The sequence below is a fragment of the Bison bison genome, unplaced genomic scaffold (assembly GCF_000754665.1).
Source record: "Bison bison bison isolate TAMUID 2011002044 unplaced genomic scaffold, Bison_UMD1.0 scf7180017864262, whole genome shotgun sequence".
Taxonomy (NCBI): Eukaryota; Metazoa; Chordata; class Mammalia; order Artiodactyla; family Bovidae; genus Bison; species Bison bison.
The window spans coordinates 28,719-39,008 of record NW_011494834.1 but is presented as its reverse complement, the minus strand read 5'-3'; the positions used below and the strand labels follow the sequence as shown (position 1 = coordinate 39,008).

The following is a 10,290-nucleotide window of genomic DNA, read 5'->3' as shown; positions in this document are numbered from 1 at the left end:
CATCTCAACAGGACTCACAGATGCATCTGTGGTGCTCTGCTAAATGCCCTTAAGAGGATCACCATGGAGGACTCACTGAAGTGACAAAGCAAGAAAATCAGAGCAATCCTCCCCATCAGAAACTTCCCACACACAGACAGAAAAAGGCAGTGTGGAGGAAGGTAGGGAACCAACACTTTCCCACAAAAGAGGTAATTATGAGTCCCACTCTTCACAAAATTAGAAACCTTCCCTTTCCACATCTGTTCAGGCCCATTTCTGAATCTGTAGGTGAGATAATTTAGGTAATTTAAAATTATTTCCCACTTAATTCCCAATTTTTGACATCCTGTTAATAGATGTCAGAAAATGTTAGCAACTGAGATGAGAAACTGATAGTATCTACTTAGAAAAATTATTTTATTGTGTAATAAAGACCATTAATAAGGTATGATATTCATATTACAACCTTTCTAATGCACAAAAACGTAACCAGAAAATTATATATATAATATTAATATGCAATATACAATAACATATAGTTTTAATAATACATAGAGTTGAAATGGTAGAGGTAGAAAGGATAGATATGAGTAATTTATTTTATGCAGTTTAAGAAATGGATCAGCTTCTCAATCTTTCTCACAATTTAGTGAAAGATTTTTTTAAATTATTAATTTTTTATACAATCACAAAAAGCCATTTACCATCCAAAGTATATCCATGTGTAGGAAGAGAAACTAAAGTATTTTTATCAAGCTCCAAGACAAAGTACACCATTATTTTTTAATATCCATAAGCTAATTAAAGCAAATAAGTATTTATTTTACATAATTCCATCTACTGTAAGGATAAGATCTAGCACCAAAGGGACTCACTTTAAAGAATGTAACCAGAAACACTCAAATAGAAAAGTGAAAGACTCTCTAATTCTTTTACTGGTTTGTGGTTTGGGCAAAGAATCCCAGAAAATAAAACTTTTGAAACTGGAACCTATACTAATTTATCTGAAAATTTTTAAGAAGAAATAAAATAGTAAAACAATTAAAACTAATGTTATTTAAATAGATTAGATGCCTATCCTATTCCATATATAATAAGGAAAACTTTACCTCAAACGGATGACTTGCGCCTTCTGGATGGATTATATACAAACCACTTGGTGTTTTGGTGACAGAACCAATGGTATCTTTAATATCTGTACAATCTAGACCTATAAAAGTAAAATTAGTTATTTAGGATATTTCCACATATACATTTAAGACTTCATCATTTTATTATAAAGAATTGACAGTGTTATGTGAAATTATTATTAAAATGTACATTAATGATATGCTCATTTAACTTGTATGCAGAGTACATCATGAGAAACACTGGGCTGGATAAAGCACAAGCTGGAAGCAAGATTGCTGAGGGAAATATCAATAACCTCAAATATGCAGGTGACACCATCCTTATGGCAGAAAGCGAAGAGGAACTAAAGAGCCTCTTAATGAAAGTGAAAGAGGAGAGTGAAAAAGTTGGCTTAAAACTCAACATTCAGAAAACTAAGATCATGGCATCCAGTCTCATCGCTTAATGTAATATAGATGGGGAACCAATGGAAATAGTGACAGGCTTTATTTTCTTGGGCTCCAAAATCACTGCAGATGGTGACTGAAGCCATGAAACTAAAAGACACTTGCTCCTTGGAAGAAAAGCTATGACAAACCTATACAGCATATTAAAAAGCAGAGACATTACTTTGCCAACAAAGATCTGTAACAGTCAAGGCTATGGTTTTTCCAGTAGTCATGTAGGGATGTGAGAGTTGGACTATAAAGAAAGCTGAGTGTTGAAGAATTGATGCTTTTGAACTGTGGTGTTGGAAAAGACTCTTGAGAGTCCCTTGGACTCCAAGGAGATCAAACCAGTCAATCCTAAAGGAAATCAGCCCTGAATATTCATTGGAAGGACTGACACTGAAGCTGAAGCACCAATACTTTGTCCGCCTGATGTGAAGAGCTGACTCATTGGAATAGACCCTGATGCTGGGAAAGATAGAAGGCAGGAGGAGAAGGGGACGACAGAGGATGAAATGGTTGGATGGCATCACCAACTCAATGGAGATGAGTTTGAGCAAGCTCTGGGAGATGGCAATGGACAGGGAAGCCTGGCGTGCTGCAGTCCATGAGGTTCTTGAATCATGCAGTCCATGACTGAGCAACTAAACAACAGCAACAATGATATGATGATTTTAACTTCTTAAAAAGAAAAATCATCTCATCATTAAACATAAGAATCTAGATGAACAGAGGAACTGGGACTAAATAATTTACACTGCAATAAACCTTCACTGATAGCTCACTGTTATTGATTATTTGCCCAGTTGGTATCAACATTTATTTAACATGTTTTACAATTATGCACTCTCTTGTCCAATAAATAATGTATTTTCAGAAATCTAGACTTATCTTGGAAACATAATATGTGACAGAAATCTGTAATGATGACACAGAGAAAATCCAGAAGAATAAGTAGGCTAGCTACTATTGACACATCCTTTCTCCACTATTTGAAACTTCAGATATTCTGGTGTATTGGGGCCCCCATTAAAAACAAGCAAAGGGAGAGGAAGAAGGAATCATGTTCTTCACCAGAGGAATTGATGCTGAGGCTAAAGCCTGCTCTGTTGACAATAGCTAGAACTGTAGCAGTCTATAATCACCCCCTCTAAAGCATTCCACTTTTCAGGTTGTAAACATAACTATTATGCAGATATGATGCTACATTTTACTCTAGATGCTTTATTTTGCGTTATCTCCTATAAATACAATAAAATAAATTTAATCTTACAATATCAATTACCCAGAGAACAAACACATCAAAGCCTGAGACTTCAGAGCCAGAAGCTTGGGTTAGAGTCTAGTTCTACTCTTTACTAGTCAGAACTATTAGCTAAGTTTCTTAACTACTTTTCTTCATGTGCAATATTGTTATAATAACAATACTATCTACTTCATAGTGTTATTCTGACAATATACATATAAGACATTATGTAAAGCACTTAGCATAGTGCCTGCTGCTGCTAAGTCACTTCAGTCGTGTCCGACTCTGTGCGACCCCATAGACAGCAGCCCACCAGACTCCATCGTCCCTGGGATTCTCCAGGCAAGAACACTGGAGTGGGTTGCTATCTCCTTCTCCAATGCATGAAAGTGAAAAGTGAAAGTGAAGTCGCTCAGTCGTGTCCGACCCTCAGAGACCCCATGGACTGCAGCCTACCAGGCTCCTCTGTCCATAGGATTTTCCAGGCAAGAGTACTGGAGTGGCGCGCCATTGCCTTCTCCGAGCATAGTGCCTAGTACACAGTAAATATACAGAAAATATCATCTACAAAAAGTTAGCTGTAAAAAATTGTTTGCTTTCCCCTTTACTTCCAGAAGATATAGATTTGTTGCCTTTCTTCTGAGTTGCTAAGAGATATTTTTATGATAAGCTTATGCTTAGAGATATGATAGAAGCTTACTGCAAAGGACTAATCTGTGATAGAGTATCTGCTTTGCCATCACCATACAAATAAATGTGAACAGATTGTTTAGATTTTTCTGGACTCCATATTCCTTAGCTGATGATAATCATCATCATAGCAAACTCTTATACTGTCTTATTATGCTCAGGCAATACTTTAGGAGATTTTGATGTATTTACTCATATAAGTCTCACAAGAAACATACAAGGTAGGTACTATAAGTTTGGGCTTCCCTGGTGGCTCAGATGATAAAGAATCTGCCTGCAATGCAGGAGACCTGGGTTTAATCGCTGGGTTGGGAAGATTCCCCTTAGGAGGAAATGACAACCCAGTCCAGTATTCTTGACTGGTGAATTCCATGGACAGAGGAGACTATTATTTTCCTGATGAGGAAACTGATATCAGGAAACAGTGGATCAGGGATTTGAAGACAAATGATCTGACACCAAAGTCCATGCTCATGACCACCTTGTTACACTATTTTCACTACTCACAAATGAGGTAAAATAATATAATAAAAAATAACACAATAACATGTGAAAGTGCCTGTCATAGTCCCTGACACATAAGTGCTCTCAGTAACAGTTTATTTCCTTCTCTTTGCAAGGAAAAAAAGAAAGATCGCTTACTAGGCCGTCAATAAACATTTATTTGCTTTGAAACTTTGGTATTAATTCACAACTGTAAGATATATAGGGCATTTTTATTAGAAACCTATTCCTTTAGGAATTACTGTACTGTTATACTGTATTTTAGCATCAAAAGAGCTAAATTCTAGTTTCTTTCTGAATCAAGCTTCTTCTTCAAATTTTATATTCTAATTTGAAACATCTCAAGCATGTCAAAAGTACTTCTTACAGGTGGGAGGAATTCTGAGACTTTTTCTTCTAAGCAAAGACTGAGTATTACTAAAATGTAAAAGGAGAGCCTACATTCGGTTACATATTAATAAAACTATGCTATTTTCAACAAATTCTGAGTATCTGTCTATAGCCATGGCTTTCAAATGGTCAGAAAAGTTTGCCAATTCAGAAAAGTATGCATTGTCTATGCCGAAATTTGCTTAATGGCAGGTGTTACTCCTCCAGCCTGTTAGATGATAACAAGCTATAATTTTTAAACAAAAGTTCTAGATGTACCAACCTGTCCATGAAATGTTTAAGTAACAAAAGACAAATATGAAAAGGCTGAAATACAAAAAGTTCTCACCATGTGACTGAACTGGTCTGTGAGGAAAAGTATCCAGCTGTTTTCTAAAAACTTCTGTTGTCAAAAGGAGAACTCGATTCATGAGCTCATTAACCTAAACACACAGGCATGCATTTAAGCAAATATGTATTGGAACAAAACTTTTTTAGCTGAATTCTGTAACTGATATCCCTAAGCCTCTTGTAAATCCAGCTTTGAAACATATATAATGCTCATCTTTCTTTTGAATTTCTCACTGCTATAATAAAGCAGTAGATTGCTAAATAGCATTCATTAAATTCAGTACCATTTTCCCCTGAACACTGCCTTCATCTGCCCATTTCTATATTTGACTACTCTTGCAGATCTGTTCTTTGTATCTTGTCTGCTCCTTTGCTGTAGTTTGTTATCTGCTCTTCCTCTTGCCATCCTCCACACCAGCTGCCAATCTAGTCATTGCATTTCCCTGCTCAGACACTTGGATGACTTCTTGGTGTGGCATGATTTAGTTCCTATTTCTTTGAGTCAGTTTTCCTTATACACCCTCTACCTCACCGGTCACTCCACCCCTGCACCACTTCAAGCAGTTCCCCAAGGATGGAACGTCCTGCTCTTAGTCTTCTTACCCAAACTTTGTGACCTCTGAAGTATTTATCCATCTTTCATGACTCATTTCATAATTTCTATAATCTGGGAAATTTTTCCACAGCTCAGATTTTGAATTGCTTTTGTGCAACTTTCTTCAAGTTGCTTTTGTGCAACTTTCTAACAGCATTCACAACATTTTCAATACATTTTTCTGCCCCACCCCCCAACCCCCCGTGCTCAGACTGAATAAGCTTTAAGTGAAGATCCTTTTTTTGGTTATTGCTTTCTGTTTGCCTGTACTTTACTATGGTGTCTCTGCCATAGTAGGCACTAAATAGATTTCTGGATATTAAAAAAATCAAACAATTATACTTCTAGCTAACTATATCAATGTATATATACAATAAGAGCACAGTTCTAAAAAAAAAAAAAGCCATACCTGATTAATTAAATAATCCAAGGAAGCTTGCTGCTCATCCATCATGTTTCTTAGTAGTTTTTTGGTACTTCGTGTATAAGAAACAATAGAATTTTGCAAATTCCCTTAAATCATAATAAAACGGGCTTGCTAAACATTATATTGTTATAGAAAATAACTACAGTAAAACATAAAGAATTTTTAAATGATTTTGGATAAATATGTAAATGCAATAACATCTCAATCTAACTAAATACATAGAGTTGCATATTCTGCTTAGGACTTTTTTGTTTAACTGAAGATTAACGAAGAAAACAATTGTTTCAGTACGTCCCAATGAAAATATGCTTCCTAATAATCTATTTTAACCCCCTAATTTAATCTGATATAAATGAGAGACAACATTCTGAATATCAATTCTCACTTTATGAGAGAGAAAGAAGCAGGAGGTCAAAAATTCATCAATTCTTATTAATAAGAAAGTAAAAGGCAATAATTCCGTATCATGAAAGTTAATTTCTAAGTTAAATCTTTCTTTTAATTTTTTTCTATTAATGCTATATTTTTGTATAAAGAAAATGCAAACACACAAGCATATACACCCATAATAAACCTCAGTCAAAAGTTTTGACTGGTTGATTTCTGGTTAAACTTTTTTACCATGTATTTTTTCTTTTTAAAAATGTTTTTATTTTAAAACAATCTTACTCATAGAATAGTTGTAAGAACAGTGTGAAGAATTTTTTCTTCTTTTGAGAGCATGCCACCATGATGCCTCTGGATATTTCAGGGTATTTTACACCAAAGACATTCTCTCCAACACAACCATCAAAATCAAGAATTATGCAGTGATTCTCAGACTTAATCCAAGTTTATTCAATTATACTGATGATATCCTTTATAACAAAAGAAGTCCCCTATTGTTGCATAATTATTCTTTTAAAAATTCGTCATTTCTATTTTCCTAAATTTCACTCTAGCAGTAGAATCCCATTAATAACTCTTGATAGTTTAAAATCTGCCTCATTCAGTTTCACCTGTCATTTTTACTTTCGGTCTCTCACTTTCTATTAGATATTTGCTGGATTTAGACATTTATCTTAATGGATCTAAACCTACACTCATTGGTTTGAGAAGCCTGAGATATTTGTGTTACACGCAGAATTAAACACAATAAAGTGAGCTTTTTATATTTCTGACCTAGGAGTTAAAGTCCTATAAGAACTGGCTCAGAACTCCCTCTCCTTCTGATCCCCCTTCTCAACCCACCCCCTAGGTACATATGAGAATTACTCATATGAGAGAATTACTCATGAGGATTACTGTGCTGCTACTAAATAGTTTTAAACAAAAGCGAAAATTTTTAAATTCTTTATTTTTCATGCTTTGCTACATAAATTGGCTATGAATTTGCATTATATCTATTGTAGCAGTTATTCAATATTAATTAATTCCCCTCTCAAAATTTAGGTGAAATTTTCTATTGATTCAGACGAAAGTAAGAAAATAGTCCTAGGCAAATTGATAGTATCAGGGCCTTCTGTGGTCACTTGATGTTACTGGGCTATATAATATAGAAGAAGGAATTGTTCATTTACAAATTAGGTAAATTAGGTGTGAAGCACCTACTATGTGCCCAAGACATATACCTCTAACCTAGGATGATCGGGATATATGGTAAATGACTCAACAAATGTTAAAGTATATTTTTCCATCTCGACCATAGAAATAATAAATCATATACTTTTATAATTCTGGTTATTTTTAATACTTACTACACATGAAATATTTTTCTTCTCGTGTAATTTTAGTTTTAATATCACATGACTCCTCACAATCTTCTTTGTAAACAGTAGCATTAGTTTTACTTTCACCTTTTGTATTAGATTCATCTTCTACAATGTTAACTCCTGGAGAATCCTTTATATTAAAAAAAAATAAGAAGAAGAAAAAATATATGAAGTATGTTATATTACCTAATATATCATAAATAAGACTCTAGAAAAAAATGAGATTTTAGGACATACACAAAGAAAGACTATATAGTTAATTGGTTAATTCAAACTTCCACAAACAAATCTTTTGCTCTCTTTTTTCCTCTCCAATTCCAAGAGGATTCATTTAGGGCCTACTTTCCATTACAGTGGTTTTATGGCCTTGACTGTTACACATTTCCCTGTGTGATACAGTGCTGAGCCATTCCTCTTTCAGGAATCATGCCATTTGAAATTCCTTCTATGGATACTAAGAAGGTTCCCTGAGAGGCCTACATTTCTATGCCAGCAGGACATTCTGCCACCAATTTGTAGGAATTGTGATGTGGGGCTGAGGGGAAAATGTGTAGGAGATTTGTCGCTTTTGTATAAGCTAAAGTATTTACAGATTTGAAAGGTAAAGTATTCATAGACTTAAAAGGCAACAATAATAATAACAGAAACAAAGAATGGAATTTTTCTTTGCAAAATCAACAACAGATGTCATTTTAAAAAGCCAGCAACGTTGTATCTAGAATGGATAAACAATGAGATCTTACTCTGTAGCACAGGGAACTATATTCAATATCCTAGGATAAACCACAATGGAAAGGAATATTAAAAAGGATACATATTTTATATATGTATGATATAAATATATATAACTGAATCACTTTGCTGTATAGCAGAAATTAACACAACATTATAAATCAACTACACTTCAATAAAATACATTTTAAAAAATTAAATTAAAATCAAAAGCTAACAACCAACTATAAACTTTTGAATACCAGTGGGGAGAAGGAAGGAGAGAGGGACAAGGTAGGGGGTAGGAGAGTATAAAGTACAGACTACTATGTTCAAAAAAAAAAAATGCCAATTACAGCTGTCATTCCAAATGTATCAGTTCTTATTGGTACATTGTTGGGTTTTTTAATGTTAAAGCATACATTACCAGTTTTTTGTTATTAAAACATTCTTTGGTAGAAGTTATAAGATTTAAATAAACTGTAATTAAAAGAAAATAATAACAAGATCTGTCATCTTTGACATGGATATTGAGAGAAAAGTGAAGAGCTAATCACATAATTTAAAAGATATTTGCCCAAAATACATTTTGCTACAAAGATCTACTTTTAACTTTTGCTCTTTCCCCTATACTCCTATAACAATTGACATATTAGCTGTTTTCAAAAACAGCTATAGTTTACAACTATAGTTTTTTAGATGTAAATAAGATTCTAAAATTTTTAGCACAGAGAATTCTTACTAATACTTCTGTAGCTTTCTTAGAATTTCTTCTTGCTTCAACTTTGGAATTTGGTATTGATACAGTGGTAAATACATTTTATAACATTTAAATATTATAAACCAATATTTAAATTATAGAGATTCAAATTACCATCTACTCATAGTATTGCATACAGTCTTAGCTATCACTCTGACATTGCTCGGAATACAATTTTTTAATATTAAATTTTAAAATTTCCTGAGTGACCAGGTACAAGATCATATTTGAAGTACGAAAGTTTATAGAACAGTTTTTTTTTTTTAGTAAAATTAACTTTTTATTTGCCTATCAGATATTTCATTTTTAAAGTTAAGTGGAAAGTTGTTGGCTAGCTTTTAACCTAGGTCTGCAATTTCTTTAATTTTTTACAAGAAATGTGTTAAGAGTCAATCTTCAGTTTATAGTTTCCTACGTTTAAAAAGAATATTATTTAAGCATGTCTCAGCATTTCTAAATAAACACTTTAATTTTTCCATAAATTATATTGAGTGCTGTAATTAATCTTGTCAAACACCTAGTATATATCTTAAAAACTATATAATCATGCTTTCTTAGCTAAAATAACATTGCTGAAATTCTTACCGTAGAATGATGCTCACAGTTATCTTGTATAGCTTCTCCACAAGTAAAAATACATAGATTTAAGAACAAGAGTGAGGCTTGGAAAAGATAAATCATATTTTTCTTGGTTGGAGAAATGAAAATTTTCTTCAAATATCAGTTAGCTCTCTGTGGAAAGAGCTCCAGTACATTGAGTCTTCAGTCGAAAATTTCTGGAAGGTGTACAACAAAAACAGAAGCCAGTACTTACTGGTTTCCATGCCCTCGTTTGAAACAACACCCTTCATATAAGGAATAAGGTAGCCTCCAGAGATCCCATCATTCTATGTTATACAAACCCTTTTTATCACTACATGTCTGCATTGTAAATTCATGCTTTTGGAATATAAGCAATAGCTGGCCAGCTAGCTAACTAAATCAAGAAAGCAACCAAGAATTTATAGTTATCCAAGTTTTATGAGCCAGGAATTTTTTTCCTCAGAAACAAATGCTTTTGATAATGTGTAACTCTCTTACTGTGAACCAGTTTGCATAAAAATAGTACGAAAGTAGAAATTAAGTTTCTACTTAAATGATGGAGTGGAAGACTAATACATTAAAACTATTTCTACAAAATACTAAATAGAAATTTAATCAGTGTGGACACCCAGAGCAGATAATTCAGACTTAAAACATTCTTACAACTGAATGTAGCTATCGATGATGGTCATATTCACCACCTAAACCAAATTCCTAGGACTGTAACTGATTTGTATGTTTACATCAATAGTGTTAAAATTTC

General features: G+C 33.5%; 1 protein-coding gene across 2 annotated transcripts in view; it reads right to left on the bottom strand.

Moving 5' to 3' along the window:
- Window positions 1-9,873, bottom strand: part of ANGPTL5 (angiopoietin-like 5) — a 17,209-nt gene extending 7,336 nt beyond the window's left edge. For both annotated transcript variants that reach the window (XM_010848226.1, XM_010848227.1), the window contains exons 1-5: window positions 9,531-9,873; window positions 7,460-7,604; window positions 5,706-5,809; window positions 4,700-4,793; window positions 1,092-1,192 (exon numbers count right to left, since the gene is read on the bottom strand). In XM_010848226.1, the coding sequence (XP_010846528.1) occupies window positions 1,092-1,192; window positions 4,700-4,793; window positions 5,706-5,809; window positions 7,460-7,604; window positions 9,531-9,626 (540 nt within the window). In that variant the 5' untranslated portion in view covers window positions 9,627-9,873. The remainder of the gene's footprint in view (window positions 1-1,091; window positions 1,193-4,699; window positions 4,794-5,705; window positions 5,810-7,459; window positions 7,605-9,530) is intronic.
- Window positions 9,874-10,290: the final 417 nt, after the last annotated feature.